This window comes from Strix uralensis, chromosome 3, assembly GCF_047716275.1.
Source record: "Strix uralensis isolate ZFMK-TIS-50842 chromosome 3, bStrUra1, whole genome shotgun sequence".
In the NCBI taxonomy this organism is placed as follows: domain Eukaryota; kingdom Metazoa; phylum Chordata; class Aves; order Strigiformes; family Strigidae; genus Strix; species Strix uralensis.
In genome coordinates, this window is record NC_133974.1 from 106,353,673 (window position 1) to 106,374,023 (window position 20,351).

The window sequence follows — 20,351 nt, forward strand, 5'->3', positions numbered from 1 at the left end:
GAGACATGAAAGCCTTATTTTAAAAAAAAAAAAAAATAAAAAATTAAAAGGCGCCAGGCAGCAGTTGCTTTTTCTTCTGGGCTCCGGGCTGCCCCCCCCCGCCCCGGGCTGAGGCGGCGGGGCCGGCGGCCAGGCTGCGGCGAGTCCCTCGCCGGTTGCGCGGAGGGGAATAAATAGGCGGGCGGCGGCGGAGCCCTCCGCTCCCCGCGGCCCCTCCACGTCACTCCGCGGCGAGGCGAGCACGTGGGGCGGGGAGACCTTATAAATCTCCCTCTCCCTGCGCGGCCGTGATGTTATCTGCTGGCACCCGTCCCCTCCTCGCAGGGAGCACCGAGGGGCCGGGGGCGGGCGGGGGGTGCCGGGCGGAGCGCTAGATCCGCCGGGAGCTGCGCGCCGCGCCGCGCCGCCGGGGCCAGCCCCAGCCCCGCGGGGGAGGCCCGGGGGGGGGCGGGCGGGGGGAGAGCGAGCGGCGCTGCGCCGCGGCCAGCCCCGGGCGGCCGCTCCGCGCCTGCGATCCGCGGGAGGCTGTCGGGGCGGCGGCGCTGCCTCGCTGACTGCGGCGTGGGGTTGGCGTGTCGGAAGGAGGAGGAAGAGGAGGGGAGCTGGAAAAAGCAGCGCGGCGCGGGCGGGGGTGGGTCGGTGCATGCAGCGCGGGGCGCACGCAGCAGCCTGCGGGACGCGGCCGGGCGGAGGATCGCCGCCGCCGCTCGCCGCCGGGGCAAGGCGCCGCCGCGGGGCCGCCGCCTCCTGCCGCTGCGCCCGCGCGCGGGGGCCGGGGCTCGGCGCAGCCGGGCGCACACGTGCGCGCCTCTGCCGGCGCCGCCGCGGGGGCTGAGCGCCGCCGGGCGCGGGGCGGTGCCGGGGCCGCTCCCGCCGCCGCCGCTGCCCGCCCGGAGCCGCCGGGCGCCGCGGGCGCACGGCGGGGCTCAGCGCCGCGCCGGCACCCGCTCCCCCGCCGGCCGCGGCAGCGCCCTGTAATAGCCATCACTGCTGCTTCTCCCCCTCCTTTTTTTTCGCCTTCTTTTTTTTTTTTTTTTTTTTTTTTTTTTTTTCCCCTCCTTCCCCTTCAGTTTTTTGGTTTTCCAGCCGGCTCCGCCAGCGCGCTGAGAACAGTCTGTCTTCCGTTTACTTGATTCGCAGGTTTGTTGATCTGTTTGGGGGTTTTTTCTCTCCCTTTTTTTGGCTGGCCGGCTCACTCCACCCCCGAATTTTATCTAGTTGTAGCAACTTGCCTTTTTTTTTTTTTTTTAATTATTATTGGTATTTTTTTTCACTGACGCCTCCCGTGCGTTTTTCGATTGCAAGTCGTCCTTGCAGTCCGGTTTTTAACTGCATTTTGTCTGCAGATCTTCCCTTTGTTTGCACACATCCCCTTTTTATTTTTTAATTTTTTTCCCTTGTTGTTGTTCGTTGTTAAAGTCACTCTTTTTTTGGGGGGCGCTGTATTTAAACACTTAAAATGCACTGCTATCTCCTGAGCGTGTTTCTCACCGTGGATCTGGCCACCGTGGCTTTCAGCCTGTCTACCTGCAGCACCCTCGACATGGATCAGTTTATGCGCAAGAGGATCGAGGCGATCCGGGGGCAGATCTTGAGCAAACTGAAGCTCACCAGCCCCCCGGACGAGTACCCCGAGCCCGAGGAGGTGCCCCCGGAGGTCATCTCCATCTACAACAGCACCAGGGACCTGCTGCAAGAGAAAGCCAACCACAGAGCCGCCACTTGCGAGAGGGAGAGGAGCGACGAGGAGTATTATGCCAAAGAAGTTTACAAAATAGACATGCAGCCTTTTTACCCCGAAAGTAAGTCCTCTGTGTTTGTGCGTGTGTGTGTCGTTTCGCCCCCGAGGCTTGGCAGTGCTCAGCACCTTCAGATACCAGCCCCATGCATCATCATCTGCCGCCTTTGCTCCGCTTGCTCTTATCCTCCGCCTCTCTTAGCTGGTGGCTTCCAGGGTTTCGTTTAGGTGCCCGGGGGTGGGAGGGTTGGGGGCTCAGCTGTCCCCCCAGACTCGCGAGGTTTCCGACCCTCTTTGACGTCGCTCAGGAGTGCCTAAAGGTGCCTCTGCTTTCCACCACCGTGTACCTGAGCGAAGCTGCCCCCCGGCCAGGATCCCGCTCCCTCCCCAGCGCTGGGTCTGAGCTCCCCCGCAGCCCCGTGTGCAGCCTCCAAAAAGAGCCAATATCTTTCCACTGCTGTTGTTTCCCTTGGAGTGTCTGGATCGGGCAGGTTTCCATCTCTCCATAACTGAAAAGGAGGTCTTAAAAAAAAAAAAGTCACCGGCTCCTCTTCTGTCTGCGCCCCTCCAGAACTTTGTCCTCTCCGAGCACCAATCTGAATAGCGGTCTGCGGGACAGAGACATCGACATCCTCCCTCCTCTTCCCACTTTAACTAGCCTCCCGTTTCAGTTCATGGGCACTCTCATTTCAGGTACAGAAAAAGTTTTCCTTTCTGGGTAGCCTCGGTTCTTGGAACCTGTCTCAGCCCGTCTGCCTTTTGCTGTTTTTAACGACCTTCTGGTGATCCACGCCACGTTTTGCACAAAAAAAAAAAAAAAAAAACAAAGGGTACAAATGCTCTGTGCTGACCAGATCCACTTAGAATGATTAATAATCATAATGACGTGCCTTTTTGTTTCGGTAGTGTAGTTTTAAGTGTATAGAAAAAAAAGAAAAAGCACCGCACTCCCTTAAAAGAATCTAGATCATCATCATACCGAGGAAAGTGAAATACCAGAAGCAGAAAATAACTTCTCCGTCCGCATATCCAAAACCTAGTCCCTACTCTTTTCATTTAGCTCTCTTTTTCTCTCTCTTCCCTCCCCCACCACTTGATGCCCTATATACTTGCTGTCTGTTTTTGAAAAGCACATACCTCTTGCTTAAACAGATAATGCAGCCATCTTGGTAACTTTATCCTAGAGTTTCTAATTGCATTTCCCCCTTATTTATTTTTAGTTTAGCAAGTTGTAGCTTTGGGGCTTGCTCTGTCTTGCGTGTGATAGTCCCAGGATGCCAGCCAAGGTATCTGAACCCCACGCTCGGTGCAGCTGCCTCCCTTTCTTCCTTTATTCTTAAATGACAGCATCAGGTACAGGACATCCTGGCAGTTAGAGCCATTTTATTATTGTAATTATGGCACCATCTATAATAGCCATGATAAATACACTCCACCCTTGTTACCCTCAGGGAAGAAATACTTTTTTTTTTTCTTTTTTTTAAATCTGTATTTGGAGCCAGGTGGGTATGAGCAGAGAGGTTCAGTGTAATTCATAGCCATAGCGAGAACACAGAAATCGTGCCTGTTTTCCACGTTGGTATACCGTAGTAGTTAGCTGGTGGAAGTCAGCACTTTGTTTTGAGACCTATCAGATCATGCCCTGAGCAGAGGAATGGGCATTAACCTACGGGCACAGGTTAGGAAGACCGATAGCAGTGCCTTGGCTTGTGGAGGTGACTCTGTAGCAGAGAGTCTCTGAAAATTGTAGAATGTGTCCATCCTGAGCACATCGTCCTTTTTCCCCATGTGAGCAAACTACAAAGAGCCGATAGTCCAAAATGCAGCCGCATACTTTCCAGAAAATTAAAATATCTGTGGTGTGTGACTTGGATGGTGTTGACAAAAGAGGATCTATTTTTAAAATGTTGTCAGAGGCCAGATTTGTACTGAGGTATCGATAGAGGTTTTGGAAGAGCAAAGGAGATTGCAGGTATCTACCAACAGAGTGCATCAGACGGTTGGGATCAGAGGGCCAGTTAGCAGCAGATCCAGTACTACTGTGCAAGGGCTGTCGCTAACATCAGAGTAAGTAGGTTAACTGTTTTTCCACTGCTCTCTAGTTATGCTGGATGGAGCAAACCTTTCCAAAAAAGACAGAAGGGAAGAAATCGCCCCACCATATTTTAAAGGAAGAAATTGAAAGCGCAGTTCTGGCGGCCATGGGTGCTTTCTCCTAGACGTCTCAGAGTGAATTTTTTTAACTCTACGGTTTCTGCTGTGTTGGAGGGAGGCAGGAGGGAGAAGGGGATCAGTGTGAACACACTGGAGGTCAAAAGCTGCTGGGAGGAAGGCATGGGAAAGATCAGTGGTTCAGTTTTTACCACAAGTTGTTAGCGTTCAGTAACTGACTACAACCCAAGTATTACAAATATGCTCTAATTATACTCGTAGTCAGCAATATATCACTACAGATCGCTGATAGGTCTTTGTGGGGCATTTTGTAAAGTTCAGACTAAATATTTTTAGCAATGAGGAGATTTAAAAGGAAAACTATAAGAGATATTGTATATACCCTAAGGCATATTTTGTCTTAAATATTATCCTTGGCCAACTGTACTGTATAAATACAGTAAATATGAATAGAACTGGCAAGATGCCAATCTCCTGGGATGAATTTTAGTCAAGAAGGTATTTATGGGATATAAATAATACTGTGTCAACATTTAAAGAAGGGATCTGATTAGTTTTGAATTTATTCATATTAATCTTTTCACATGCTGTTAGTTTAAGGCTCAAAGTAAAGTTATGCTAAGGTTTACTGATAGTTTGCACTGAGGAAGTAAGGGGGCATCTGGCATCTGGCTTGACAGTCCACTTGAGGTTAAAGACACATCAAGTCGGAATATATGTGGAAATTCAGCGAGTCAGGGACTGCCGGACCCAAAACCAACAGATGTGAAAAGTAGTGGTGGAAAAAAATACTACAAAGGGGTTTGGAAAAACCAATAAGCTTTTGTCTGTCAAGCATGCCTGCCTGCGTTGTGCTTGTGACAGAATGGATTAGGTACTGAAAGTTTGAATCTCTCCTAAGTCCAGCTGGCAGTCAGAAACTGAGTTGTTTTACAGGGCAGTTTAAAGAGGGAGGTGGGATGTGGAAGCTGAGCACGACATCAGAGACAGTTCTTCTGTGCCAAGGTGAAGCTACCTGAGTAGATGCTTAATACTGATTCCTATGAAAGCTGGATCACATTAGACGTTTATTACTTATCGGTTCTTCACTGGTTATCTACGGCCTGATACTTAAGCTAGTTATTTATTTGAGTCTGGGTGATAAGTACCATTGCACTGATAATAAATGGAATTTTAATGCCAGCACAGGTAAGGATTGCAAGTTGTAATACTAATGTGTAACTGGGATACTCAAGAAAAACAGGCGACACGTGTATGCGGGGGCTGGGGCCCAATTCTGTCATCGTCATTCATGGCAATTTCTGTCACATTCAATGAGCTGGTCGGTACTGATGCTTTAAGGCTAATGCAGGTAAATTTTTAAGTTTTATTCGTTCTTGGAGATAGGTCTGTAAGGACTCAGTAGCTGAAGAAATCACAGTTCTTCTGGGTTTGGGCCTGGTTTTGCACAGATTTTAAACTACTTTAGTGTCCTCCACGGGTTCCAGCCTGCACTGGGTGGTAGGATTAGTCTTCTCAGGAGCTCAGTACCATGAATATTGCTTTACATAGACACTCGTTCTGCTGAATGTTTGCCTCATGAAAGACAACATTATACACTGTCTGGGTACAATGACATGCTTCTACTTTATCAACAAGGACTTGATTTACCAGCAATTATACGTATGTGGGCTCCTTGTCTTCAGGGTACCAGAATTACTCGTGCAGGAGCGGCTGTGCTCCGCATCTGCCAGCACTGACTGCATCATAACCACGATGTTAACAGCTACGGCTGCGTGACTCACGTATGTCTGCATTTAGCAGAACACAGAACTTTTGGGATTTCCTATGTTGTTAATGATATGGAAACAGTCTCAGAAGGAATACCTTCTTTTAAGACATTCTAGCTATGCTGGCCCTGTGGTTGTGCTCTGGAGCACCTCTTGTAGGAGGTGTTTGTCGGGCTTGCTTGGTTTGCAGAGAGGACCTGAAGGAATGCGAAGGCTTCCCTGAGGAGAGACGTGGGAGGAACAGTTCCTTGCTCCTTGTTCATGAATGGCACTTACTGCAATCTTCCTAGGTGGTGATGAAAAAAAACAGGAAATTGCAAATGGGTTTAAAAACGGGCAGGGTAATTTTCTGGACAGTAGTCTTCTACATACTAAGAGGGATAATAAAATAACATGCTCTGATGCACTAACCAAGAACAGCTGAAATCAAAGCGAGCTCTCTTCTTCCACTCCCACTCGTATGGAGCAGATGGTGGGGTGCACCACGTGTGTTTCCTGCCTGCCTTTTGAATCACCAGCGACTTGCTGTAAGCAGAGCACCAGGCTGGAAGAGGGGTAGGTCCGCAAGCCGCTCTGGCATGGTACAAGGTCCCTGTGTTTCTGTCAGAGGATGAAGCCTACAGACAAGCAAAAAACCCATGACCCCCTCTTTAACGCTGCAAGGTCAGAAGACCTGCAAGACAGAAACGTAGAGCTGTATTCCCAAGTCCTTTCTGTAACACTCCTTGAGTTTCTTTCTGGTGTCTGTTTTAAAGAGGCACTTTCACTCTAATTTGATGAGTGAAAAGGTTGGATGTGCATCACTACCCCTGCCGCCCCCCAGCCCCTTGGCAGTGTGAATGTTTTGGAGTCCCAGAGACTTATCTGGAGATGCGCCCTTGTCTTCTGCTCGTGGCTGGAGATGTGCAGGGAGTGCCTGGAGCTCATGCCACTCTTGCTGGCTGCACGTAATTGCAGGACTGGGTGCGAGTATGTGATTGCGCGAAGAAGGCAGAGCATCAGCCTTGTTAGCTGCTGGTTTTAGCCTTGTTCACCCTTGGTGCGTTACATGAGAACAGTAGCAATCATCAGCATGGCTGTGTTACTTTGAAGTTACTACTTCCAGCATTTTGCTGTTGGTTTAAGATTCCTGCCTGCACCAGAGCTGAGCAAAAAGGTGTATGAGAACTCCTGGCTGTCATACTTGGCGAGCCTCTTCAGCACGGTTCTAAAACATCTGCGGAGATTCGCACACATGAATGGACTCATTAACATTAAGGCTCTGTGTATGCCTAATTAGCTTTCTGAATTGGGGCCCAGTTTATGGTGCATTTGCAGGGATGAACAAAGCCAGACAGTTCAAATCCCTCTCGCTGCACTGAAATCTGTCATTTGGGCATTGGAGCCCAGTGAGAAGGAAATGCTTTACAGGGTTTTTTAGAGAGGAAAGAAGAGGCTTTTCAGTACTCCTGTGATCTCAAAGAAGGCTGACCCCATTGGGCAGCTGTCTTCTTTTGCCTTTCCACTGTCTATGCTAGGCTGCTCCTGTATTACAGATAAAGAGAGGAACCCCAGGGTATGGTGACAAAACGAGTCATGAGTGAAGACACACAAATGTTTCCATTCCTGTTGTGAAACCACATGCTGCACATTTTCAAGCAGGCAGTTTTTAGCTGGAGGATGATACACTCCCCAGATATTATTTAATGTTAAATAGGATGTTTCTGCTGATTTGTTTAGACTAAAAAGTTTGGTTTGGTCATTTGTTTAGGGAAAGTTTGTATCCTGCCTTCAACCACAGGCTGATGCTTGTTTCCCTTTCTATCTTTGATGTGGACTAGTAGGTGCCTAGCTCCAGCATCACTGTTGGGTGGCTTTATGTAGTAGATCTGAAGGAGCTATGTTTCTTCTTAAAAGGGCTCTCCCATGCTTGTCCTTAACTGCTCTTAAGTGATTGCAGCTGAGCACCCAACTGTACAAGACATGCAGCTGCAAGGTATAGAGGAGAAACTCAAAGATTTGTCTGTGACAAGAGGATGAGGAGTTGCAAAAAACCTTAGTGTGAAGGGTTGTGTTCTTTTTCCTTTCAGTGTGACCAGTTGTTTTAGAATTTATGAATGACTCATGAGCCTCTTTAGTACTGCGGTTCTCTTAGCTCGAATGGCACAGGCTCGGCCCTGGAGAAATGAAGTGTTAGACCTGGCTTCATTAGACCTGTCTGGTGAGCAGGTTTTTACATGCTTTTGATGCTCTGCAAGTTGGTCCAGAGTAGAGAAGTTGCCTCTTTGGGTAGCATAGCGTTCTCTAAACCAGCCAGGTTTTCCAAAGGGAACCACACAACAGTACATGCATGCTGCTTGGAAAGCTCCTGGCTCCTTTCGGAGGAGGTCAAGCGGGATGAGTTTAGGCAGCAGCACAGAGAGACTGCTCGTTCACTGTGGAAAGACAGGCTCCACTGAAATATATCTTGTATTGCTGTTTGGTTTCTCTGGCATCCACGTTTGGTTTCCAGGAGATGCTAGACCTCACAGGCATCCCTGAAGCAGATTTATGGCTGAGAGTGCAGAGAGGATCTTTAGAACATCTCTCCCTCATTCAGGTTTTAATTTGGACAATGAGCGAGGGTTCCTTTTAATTTCATGTGTGATGCTCATTGGCATGTTCAGGATCTTCACTGTAGAGCTGAGCTTTTTCCCACTGAAACCCCCTTAGGGCAGGAACCTCTTCTTGTTGTTACAGAAGACCTAGCACAGTGTGATGCTGACTTCAGGTTATTATAAATAAGTGTATAAGGTGTAAATAGTAATTTGACCTGATAGCTGACCCTCCTTTGAGCTGGAAGTTGGACTAGATGCCCCTTCCAACATGAATTAACCTGTGATCCTTGTAATACTGCATTTTAATACAAGAAAAACAACGGATTGTGTTTCAACTTCCATAGAGTGGTCTCGATTCAAGTATCACCAAATTTCTAAAGATGTGTTGTTTTCTGTCCGTCTTGGATTTGTCTCTCAGTTGTAGCTTTCTTGCACCAAACCACTCCTGTTCTCCTCTCCCTCTGCACCCATTTTTCTTTTACTTTTCTTGTGTGAATATTGCTTTTCAAATAAGCATGATAGGTTGCATGAAAATAGACTACTGCTTTACATCAGCAAAAGCTGTGGCATCGTTTTAGGCGAACTGAGGGGGGGAAAAAGGGAAATGTTGTGATCCTGACCTTTCACTTCGCTTGTTTGGCTCCTTCCCACCATATCTAACTCATACTGCACTGACAAATACCGCATCTGTCTTGACAGGCAAGTTCACAAATAACCATTCATTCATAACTTGGAGCTGCTGTAAGACTCCTTATGGGTTGCTTAATCTGACAGTTTTGCATTTGAGCAGAGACTTTGAAGAAAAGGCTTTGCAGAATGACCATAAGTTCAGTCTAACTTTGTGAAAACTAAGAGGGAGGTCTTGCGTGAAAGAGGATACTGTACTTAAGTATATGTGTGCGTGTGTGCATGCGTGCACACACGCGCATGCATATATTTAAGAGCATTAAAACATCTGTTGTTGCCAAAGCCCAAATTGGAATGTTCTGGGAAAGATAATTTAATTTTTAGCTTCTGGATTCATTTCAGTGATGGTAATTTCAACACTTCCTGGGGAGAGTCTATCAGTGGTTATGTGCATCAAATGCAGCAGTAAATCTGTCATTCTTTCCATTTCAGTTTTTCAGGCTTACAACTTCGTTATTTTTCCCTGTTTGGCTGGTGTTAGTATCCAATGTTTTCCCTGGCTTCATCTCTTTTAAACCCCTGCCTTGAATTTTAAAAGGCGAGCTAAGCCTGTTGAAGTTCCTTCTCTTACTTGTTTTTGTTTACGTATAGCATTTGCAATTCAGCAGCTAGCTCAGCTGAAATAGTGATGGTAACTTATCTTTACCATAGTGATGACTGATAGGAATCAGAACATGTTGGTTTTCATTCCTTGGGGTGGAAGAAAAATCCCAACCCTCAAAAAAACCCAGCCCTGTGGGTGGACTTTGTACTCAGGAGGCAGAAAAAATAATAGATCTGACTCTTTTGAAGTGGTCGGAGAGTACCTAGCAATCCCATACTTGATGAAGGCTTCTGTGCAATAATACTTATTAATCCTGAGCCCACAGCTGTGTTTACAGATGATCTCCGATAGCCCAGATTGAACAGAGAGTAGTCCTTGCTTATTTGAGTGGGCATTGCCTGATACGTATGAAGTGACTTTTTTTGGACTTTGGGCAAACAGTCATAAAGATCCTCTCCAGGCCTGCCAAGATGTATGCTAGGAAGAAGAACACGGGCAGAACTTTACATCTTCAAAGTGACGTGTAAAAATGATGCAGCAAATTTACTCTCTTCAGATGCAGCAGTGGTTTGAAATAATGGCAGAAGTGGCTGGCAGGCACAGTGTGGTGGGGGTCTAGCCTTCACCAGAGCCTGTAGCAGGCTGCTGCTCCTTGTCCCACCTCTGATTGATCCCGGGGGTGGCCCAGGTTAGCAAAGCTGAGAGACCTCTCTGCTCACCCATGAATGTGGCACTGGAGGGGCAGCTCTGCCCTTTGCATCGCAGCTCCTGGCCATCATGCTTCGACGGTTTGCTGCAGGAATCAATACGGTTGGCTGGATAATACCAAAACAGAGTACTTCATAAATACCTAGTAAGCAAAATTTATGGATACCAAGGGTCAGGTCCACAGACCCATGCAGTACTGGCAGTTCGTTTCTTCATCCACATGCCTGCAGGGGTGTAGGGGATGTTTGTCCTCAGGGAAGGATAAGTGATATATTGTATTCTCCAAAATGATAGGATGTTTTAAACAGTCTGGAGATGTTGGATCCATGCAGATCCTTGGTGTTCTTGTTCTTGCCCAATCTCTGAGAGATCCAGCTCAGTTTTCTTGGCTGTTGTAGTTGGCTCTGGGCCTCCCTGGCAGAGCAAGGGCTGTATATGTCTTGTGCCAATCACTGCTCTATACTCAAATTTTTCCTCATGCACGCTTTGGAAGTGAAGTAGCCACATTTCAACATTGAGGTACACTGAAAGATGTTTCATTTGTTGTGCTTGTTGCGTGTTTACCTAGCATATGATGACAGGCTATTGCAGCAGACATGTATACAAGTTCCAGCTTTCCTGAAAATAAAACTGCTGTTCTGATCTGGTGGTATGATAGGAACTGAGAGGCTCCCTGCCAGGATATACAGTTTGGAAAGCAGGGGAGCTAAGTGAGCAGCTTCGTCCCGGTTGGGATGGACTCGGAACAGATTGTTGGGGGTCTGAGCTTTCTCTCCCTCTTTGAATTTGGATTCCCCCATCCCAGCTTGCATTTCTCCCTGATGCTAGGAGCCATGAATTTGGAAATTTCATGTTCCCCTTGCTAATCAGGGAAGAAAAGAGCCCCAAAAGGATCTAGAAAAAGAGATCTTTATAAAGGTGGCCAGAGACTGAGTTACAACAATATCATGTGTCTGAAGGAACTTACCTCCTTCCAAGTTGGAGTCCTATTATTTACCCATTTTTACTGGGAGACTTAATTTTCTCTGGCTGGAAGTGTATTTGTTGAGGTAGAGTCTGGAAAGGAATCTGCCTCATGCACACTTGCCACAAGGCCAGCTATACATGTGATACAGTCAAACCTTTCAATTTTTCTGCCTTTTGAGAGTATGTTCCCCAGATTAAGGGCCCTGGTCCAAAGCCTGCTGAAAACACTGGAAGTCTTTCCATTGACTGCAAAAGTTGTCGGATCAGGTATTAAGTGCCATTCCTTTGTTTCAGGGAATGGACACATCTTCAAGATATATTGGGACGTATTACTGTAATGTGGTGCTTTCCCTTTTACTAAGTTACCCATAGAGATGTTCTTCTGCGTAAGGCTTTGCAGAAAAAAAAAAATATCGCTTTTAAAAATAAACACCTTAGTAGCTTATTGATAGAAGCATTTGATGGCAGATGTCATCTGGGAACAGCATATGGCCACAATATGGCAAGAATTGCAGAACACAGAAAAGGAGGCATGAGTTCATGTCCTGTACTTCTTAGGTATTCCACACCTTCCCCTGTCTAAAATAAATGGCCATCTGACTGGAAAGGTCTTGGCAAATAAACATGCTGTAATATATCTCCATCATTCTCCCTACAGCGAGTTTTTGTCTAGAAGCTCATCACTCCACATCCAGAGGCTTCTTATAAACACGTGCAAAATCAGATCTCGTCGCCCAGAGCAGGGAAGAATCTAAAGGCTGTGAATAAGAATGTGGCAAATCCCTGTGCAGTGGACTGTAAAGAAAGGTCAGGGCTAAGTCAACAAGGTGTTTTTATGTTATCAATAAAATCTTAAAATTCAGTCTAGAGCTGGAGCCAGGAGAACAACTTCTGAAAGTCAGTTTACTGCATGATATATGCTGAGTTTACAAGCTGGAAAGCCAAGTAGTTTGGGAACAGGAGCTGTGCTTATAGCATGAAGGTGCATGTGGTTTTACATAAAGCCCCTCTGACTTGATAATGTCTCAGAGTGACTCACAAGATAACGAGTTAACTTTTGAGGTATGTTTTTTGCATGGATGGAGCAATTTAATTTGCTTCAGTAAAGCCACTCCAGATTTTTTCTTGTGGTGTTGAAACTGGAGTCTGTGCAGTGATTGTTTAGGCAAGCAGAACAGTCATTGTGGCTGGGGTTTTAAGCAGCACCTAAAGGAGTGGTTCCTTTGTAGCCTTTGAGAGTCCCAGCATTTTATTTGGTTGAAGCCTGAGTCAGGTAAATCTGCTTTGCTGATTAGAAATGTCCTGAATGCTGTTTCGTATCACACTTGTACTACTGCTGTGTACTTTTCAAAGCCTGGGAAGACTCAACATCTACCACAGGTTGTTGGGTTTTTGTTTGTTTGTTTTTAAAAAATAAAAAAGAAAAAAGCTTAGTTTATATTTTATCTGTGTTGTACTTCCTATGTCCTGTTGAAATGAGATTTGGTCTCAAGCCATTTGATGTGGGATATGAAACCGGAGGGCTCGGTTCTTGTTTAATCTAAGGCAATATCAATGTCACAGAGTATGAAGTGCCTTAATGTAATGACAGCCAGACCTGCAAGCAGGTTTCTGATTGAACATGAATGTTACCGTACAACTGAAGGAGATACTAATCTCAGCAGGGGTGAGATGTTCTTCTCAGGGTATAATGTTCCAGGTCTGTTCACACTCATAGTGAATGACTAATTGATATCATACTGTAGTTCAGAAAAGATGAGACTGGCGTTGCTACAGAAGACTTTGAGTTATAGTAGAATGGACACTTACAGATTAAAAAAGCTGGAAGCCATCATAGGTCTCCCTACCTGCATTTTCCAGGCCACTGAGTTTTGGTTTTTTGACAGAGAGTTCACACCACACTTGGTAAATTATTCCAGTGATTAATTGCGTTCACTAGAAACAAGCATCATTGTGTTTTAGGTTGTTTGACTTCAAGTTCTAGCATTTGAATCAGGTTTAAACCTTCACTTGCTATTTTGAAGACCTGTTACCAAATTTGTGGGCATTGTGTAGGTACCTGCAGGAGAAGGAAGTTTTGCAGAGAGGAACTGATCTGGCTGAGAGAGAGCTGGTGTGGCTGCTGGAAAACCCCACAATGAGGAAGCCAGGAGCTCAGCATGGACTGCTTTACCCAACTTTGAGCATCTTTCAGATCCATAGACTGTGATCAAGCCACAGCTATTTTAAGTTTAATACACTGTGCTCCTTGAGATACTTCCTAGCCTTTTCAGTTATTCTTATGGTTTCCCTCTGAAACTCCCCTGCTTTTTTCATATGCTACTGAGATTGTGGACAACAGTATTGGACACAGTATTTCAGCAGTGGCTGGGCCGTTATCAAGTATATGCATGTTGCAGACTCTGCTGTAATTCAATATTACACAGTTTATGCAGCTAATTTTGGCAGTAACTTTGCCAGGAGCTCTACAAGGAGAAGTAAAAATTCATACTTGGGTAATTATCCACCATCATCCCCCCTCCCTAAGTCATTTTCAGAGGTGTTGACTCTCAGGATGGAGTTCCCTACTCTGTAAGTATGGTCTTCTTTCTCTGTCCTGGAGTTGTATTTTCATATTGATTCAACTGACATTTGCATCTTGATGATTCAAGATTCAAGTCACTGTATTCGTGATGCGTCTTATTCATTATTTGTCACATCCATATCAATTTCATGTGCAGTTGGTTAATAATGGTTTAGTTTCCTTCCAGGTGATGGATTAAAACATTAGATAATAGAGTACAGTAAAACGAGCCTTACAGGAGGACCTTGTTGGAAGCTTGTCTCTCAGTAATGGTTTGCTGTTTACCGTTGTATTTTGAGTCTCATAAAAACACAAGCTTTGATTCATTTACTGCCTGGCCATGTTGGTGTCCTATTGTTCGTTTCCTAATGCAATCATTATGTAGCACCAGCTTAAATGTCTTGCAGCTACCTAAGTACACATATTAAAACAGTTGTCTTGCCTATAGGACTATCAGTATCACTCACTGAGATACTGGACCAGTGGGATCTGTTTTTCTTGACCTGATGTTGGTTATACTCCCTTAGTTCCTCTGAGCTGATTCTCATTCCTGCACTTTGCATATTTTTTTCTGGGATCAGTATAAGGCTGACTGTGCATGTGAGATAACAGGGGTTGCCCTGTTTAAGATTGTACATTAGCAAATATGTTCTGCCTCAAATCCTTAAGATATTTTCCAGTGTTTGGGATTTATTGAAAGCTAGTTTTAAGAATTTAGATAATTCCTTGGACAGGTCTTTAAAAAGTCTTGATGCAAGTTATCTGATCTTGCTTGTTTTACAGTGTCTGATTGTAGTAGCGATTGTTTCAAGACCTTCGGAGTTTCTGCTGGAATAAAAAAAAGTGTCTTTTCATCTTATGATTTCTTGGCTTATTTACCTCCAAAAGTACGTTTCATATTTCTGTATTATTATTTCAACAGTTTTTATCTTGTAATGGATGAATATCACTATTAAGCTTCCTTTGTACTTAAGTAAATCTCATCGTTAGGTTTCTTGGCCATGAAGCTTGTACGCCTGTTTGATTTTTCTCATCTGTTATCTGCAGTTCTTATTTTCTGATGTATAGTAGTTCTCAGCAGCTATTACTTTTGTTTGTAATATATAGTTGCATTTTTTAAATTTTATCTTCTTATGGTTGCATTCGGTTTATATCACAGACAGTTTTCTGACCTGATAGATCTTATTTGTCATTTCTACCTGTGTGGCAAACTAAACATTTGTCAGTTATCCTTTCCAGTTTTCTCTGTAAACACTTCTGTCCAATCGATTCAACTCATTGTTACATTCATCTTTGTATGACTGTCTCCTTCATAATACTAAACCTGAATGTGTGCAGTTCTTTGGGACTTCTTGATTTTGTGCAGAACATGAGGTGATCACTTCTACCTAAGCTGTGAATCTTTCCTGTCACATCTGGGTAACCAAAGCACCTCAGTTCCACCGTCAAAGTAAACCAGTACCTACATCTGGCTCCTTGAAGCTGCTTAATTGTTGAAGTGCCAGCAGCCTAAAATAAAGGGTCTCTAGAAACCAGCTGATCAGAGAGTTACCATATCTTAGCAGAAACCATCTACAAAGGTGTGGCCTGACAGAGTTGGTTGCCCTTGTGCTGGCAGGAGCGGTGCCACCCACAGCTCTTCACTACGAAGGAGGAAGTAGGTGGTGATGGGTTATCTAGTGCTCGTACAATTAGCGACTCTTTCCTCAGAGAAGCAAGGGGCCAGACACTCCAGCTGTGAGGTTAGTTCTGTTGCCAGAAACCATAATTTTGGAAGGCAAATAATGGTTTTGGGTTTCTTTTCCGTGTTCAATAACACAAGACATGGGACACCTCCAAGTCACTGACTCAGTTGGTGACTCCATGTTGCAAAGTAGTTAGTGGAGGTGTTCTTCCTACCACACCCAGAGTTCTGAGCCCTTAACTCATAAAGAAATTTCACTTGTGTTAAAAATAGTGTAGAGGGCATTATAGATCATAACTCATCCTAGTAATTGGGATTTAGTAAAAGGACCTTGGAATTAGGAATATCTGTACTTAAATAGTAAGAGTTGATACTCTTATTGAGTCCATGCTCTTAACACTGAATTGGAACTAACCCTAACAAGTATCTTCAGGGAACAATCTGGTTTTGACAAGTTACTGCATAAAAGAGAATGACCAGGTATTGAACATTAATCTTCTCTCTGATAGCTGCAATTCGATAGCATGATTTGGGGCTAGCTATATGTGAAGCTCTGCAGATGAACTCCTCCAAGCTTTGTTGTCCTGTACTGTTCGTTCTGCAACTCCTAATCCTTCCATGTCCATTTCATTAGTAGTCTCTGGGCTCAGTGAGCAGCCACATTTTCCATGCAGTCCATGAAACGTTTTAGGGATCTTCAGAAGCAAGCTGCCTGGGAGCTTCCTAGGCCAGTTGGGGTAAAAAGTAGAGGAAGGAGTTGAAAGCTGAGCACCTCCACATGGGCAGGCAGGTGTGCTGTGCATTTCCTTCATGCAGGCAGCTAGTGGCACTGTCTTCTGCTGGCTGGAGAGTTTTCGCTAAAAGAGGTTCGCAATCTCTGTGCTTTTCTGTTCCTGATTTACACTGGACCAGGGTGTAAATCATTTTAATTGTAATTACTGTTACGAGGCAGGAAAGATTGTATGATATTTAATGTGGTTAAAAACTTTCACTTCCCTCTGTCTCTAACATTCATCTATTACCCACTGTCGTTATCTTAATCATTTAAAGATGTGTTGCCTGTGCTTTGAGTCTGTGAGTCTTGACTTCTCTGCAACACAAAAAAATGTACAGTTTTCTTTTGCCTTTCCTTCTCCGTTACACTTTTACTTCTTGTATAATTCCTTTTTCTTCTTTTTTTTCCTCCCCAGAGTGAAAGGGTTGGACAATCCAACCTGCTTTTCTTGAAAATGACTTGCTTTCATTTCCTCCTCCAGCCAGGGAATAGTTTGGAAAGGCTGTTCTCTGGACCCTTGGCCGAGCAGGAGAAGGCAGCCAGCTGCGCCGCTTGCCAGCGGAACAGGAGCGCTTCCTGGCAGAGGTGGGGCGAGAGGAACAGAGCCTGTGCCGTGGGACTTGCTTTCATCTCCTCCGCTCTCTGCAAGGCAGTCGTGAAATTTCCTGACCGCTTTCGAATCTTCCAGTTAGAATAGCTGAGCAGTGAGGCCCACTCACTTTTTTTTTTTTTTTTTTTTTAAAAGAAAAAAAGAGGAGAGAGCAACTTGCTCTTAGAAATAGCAATAGATTAAAAATACTAATCTGTGCTGGGCAATCCAGCACAAGTTTCTCTGTGTCCAATTTTGAATACCCAGTAAGGGAAGATGAGTGCTCCCACATGCCTAGCCACCATCACTATCACCTTGTATGAATCTCCTTTTTGTGTAATCATCCACATACGATTCTCCTGCTAAGAACAGGATCTAGGTCTATGGTTTATCCGGTTCTGTTATATTTAGTGTATTTAGGGTTGGTGCACACTGTAATGTCCTGATTTCTGTATCTTTTTTTTTTTTGTCTTTTTCAAAGTTCTGGTTATGTTTGGATTTGTGAGTTTGATTTTGGAGCCCTAAACAATGCAGAGTACCTGAGCCCTCTTGCTGAGGTGAAGTGTTGGGCAGGAGGAGTGCTTCAGCATTGCATTCTGGCTTTGGGGACCTACAGAGAAGTTGCCGTCAGCAACACTGCAAATGCTTTACTTTATGGAGCGTTCTTTGAAATGACATTTTCAGGTTTCCTGGTAAAATCTAATTAAACTTAATTCCTTGGTCTCCATTGTTGGTGCCTTCATCAGGAATACACGAGTGAGAATACTTGTCTTCTAAGCTTCTGAGAAGTTTGGAAGCATCTGTTCTCTTTCATGGTTTTGTCACAGACATGTTTCAGAAGAAGTCCCAGTGTGAAAATGACTCCCGTTGGAGAAGGCTTTCTGTTACTTGCCTCCAAGTCTGACATGCCTACATCTGTCAGTGTTCTCTTGCCTTCTTCCTAAGGCATTTTGGAGATAACTGAGGATGCCATGGATTCTCATGCCACCTTCGTAAGTGATATATTTCTCTGTATCTGTACTGGTTCAGCTTTTGCCATGAACCTTGAGTGAAGTCAGCAAATGATGAGGGGTTCCTGACTTGACCTAAAGTCACAGCTGACAGAACCACTGGTTACAAAAGATAACTCATCTGAGGAGCTGATTGCTACAGTTGCATCAACAGTGATGGGAAGCCTCAAAGAAGTACAAAGCCTCCGTGAGATGAAACTTCTCTCGTCTTCCCATGCAGTTTTCCAAGGTGAAAGAAACATTTTGTTTAACTTATGGAAGAGGCTTTGTTTTATCTGCTTTTGTAAAAGTCTAGGTATGGTGAGATGAGCTTTACAAACTTCTAGTTTGGATTTTTGAAATTCATGCTTCTCAGGTTGGACTCAAAAATTGCCGGTGGCTGACTTGGCTAAAAGCAGCCAATACCACCAAGAGCAAATACATCATGTGTGCTGCACAAATGGCATTTGCTCCTTCAGAGTCTTTCTGGTAAGAATTCATGTTTCTGACTGGAATTTGGAAAGCCTGTGAGAGCCCGGGATCCTTCTGCCTTAGAGACTTTGTTAACCTCAGGTAAATACCAAAATACCCATCTTACTTTTACCGTTATGAAACAGTAGTACTGTTTTTGGGTACTGACAGCTAAGCAGGTAGGCAGGAGCACTCTTAGTTCAAGGGCATTGGCGGCTATTCTGTGTTGTTTATAACTTTTTCATCACTTTTGACAAGGCACTTTAAACTTTCATTGATGTCACAAAAGAAAAAAATCTACGTGAAAGCAGTCTTGTTCTTCTATGCTGGAAAAACTGAAAAAAGAGAAAGAAGTTCACTCTGGGTATTCCTTTTTTTTTTTTTCTTCCCCCCTTCGTCTTATTGAGAGGTGCTAAGTAAAACATCCATGGGTAGGAACAGTCCAGCTGGGGAGGCTGTAACTGCCCATGTTTGGTGAGTCAGGGCTCTCCACAGCTCCTGTAACAGAGATCCTTTTCTTTGCTCCCATTCTGGTCCTGCTAGTGCATCAGCCAACTTTCACCCCGTATTGCAGCTGCTGACAGAGAGGTTTTCTGATGTGTGGAGCCAAGGGCCAGCCACAGTTTGTCCATGTATTTACAGGGATCATTTCACTCCAGTAGAAGCGTGGCCAAGTATTTCTTGATAGAAACATGCTGCATCCATCTAACAACACTATCCAATTGAGGCAAAGTGAAGAATGCCGTAATACTTGTATTACAGTAGTTGCTCAAGCCCCAGTGAGAGATCAGGACCCTGTTGCGTGAGGCGCTGTTGATCTCGCAGTACTTCTCCCAGCCCTACAGACCTTCCTGTCTAAACTGACAAGTCAGATAATGATGCTCCGTGGTATAATCAGTTACACTGCAAAAGGCATGTGTGCTCGAAACCAGAGGCTTTCATGTGATCTTAAATATTTCTTCATGTGATAGTGTTCATCATCTCACGGCTGCACTAGTCCAGCATGCTTATCTAGGAAGTGATCGTACATGAGAAATGGAGAAACTTCATGTGTCATTCAGTGCTACTGGTGTTTTTTTTGTTTTGGTTTGGGTTTTTTTTTCAGGGCCAGACATTAATCTTGGCCTTACAGCCCCAATAACTATTATTTCTCATCAGCAGCATGGTGAGTCTGAAAAGAGAAATTAGAGTCAAGAGGATATTTTCCCAGAAGATTACAGCAGTTATAATGGAGGTCAAACTTTTGGCTTCAGCTATTGGACTGTTCTGCTTTAAACTTGAAATGCATGTCAGTGAAAGCAGCAAGTTCAAAGTTTAGCATGAAATAATGCCAAAGACTAAGGAAAAAAAAATTGTAGTAATTTTACTAAAACTTTGCCATCACTCTTCACACTGAATATAACTTTTCAAGCGATATAACAAGCAATCCCAAGATAATGAATCACCAATGGTGGAAAGTACTGTACAACACAGCATCCTAGTTTGGGGAATTCAAGACCATGGGATGGAGTATCAGTTATAATTATTTACTGTGTTAAGCATGAACTTGATATTAATACCACAGAGAATTTACTCATTACACTTGCGTTATTATATATTTCAAATATGCTGGTATAAATTCCTTTAGCACAAGGCTTATGTCTTTAACTTAAGGAGCTATTACAGTTTATTAGCTAGTTGCAGGATAGTTGCAGCAGACTTCCAATTGCATTACCCAGAAAGCTGAATGCTTCAGAGAAACATTGTTAAATTTTTAAGTTAAGCTGTCTGGTAGGTCTGTAATTAATAGCACGTAGAAATCATTCCTACAGGAAAGGTTTTAGAAGCCTGTCACTCACTCTGGCTGCAGTGGGAGCCTTCTGTGCACGGCAGCTTCAGCTCAGTGCTCCCAGCTGCATACTGGGCATGGTTTGAGGCTGGCTGCAGGGCAGGTCTGTTGATGTTAGTATGAGTTCATGTATTGATCTGCACTCTCTGGGACCTGACCTAATGACATACGTTCCAGAATTACTTTGTATATCTGACACCTATAGGAATCAGTAGATGTATTTGTTTAGCCTGTTCAGGAACACTAGCTGTTTGCCAACAGCCAGTTATCACAGAAGAAATATGGAGTTGGA

General features: G+C 44.6%; 1 protein-coding gene across 1 annotated transcript in view; it reads left to right on the forward strand.

Moving 5' to 3' along the window:
• Nucleotides 1–983: 983 nt before the first annotated feature.
• The window catches only part of TGFB2 (transforming growth factor beta 2), a 66,294-nt gene continuing 46,926 nt past the window's right edge, over nt 984–20,351 (forward strand). The window contains exon 1 of the mRNA XM_074863732.1: nt 984–1,802. Within this exon, the coding sequence (XP_074719833.1) occupies nt 1,460–1,802 (343 nt within the window). The 5' untranslated portion in view covers nt 984–1,459. The remainder of the gene's footprint in view (nt 1,803–20,351) is intronic.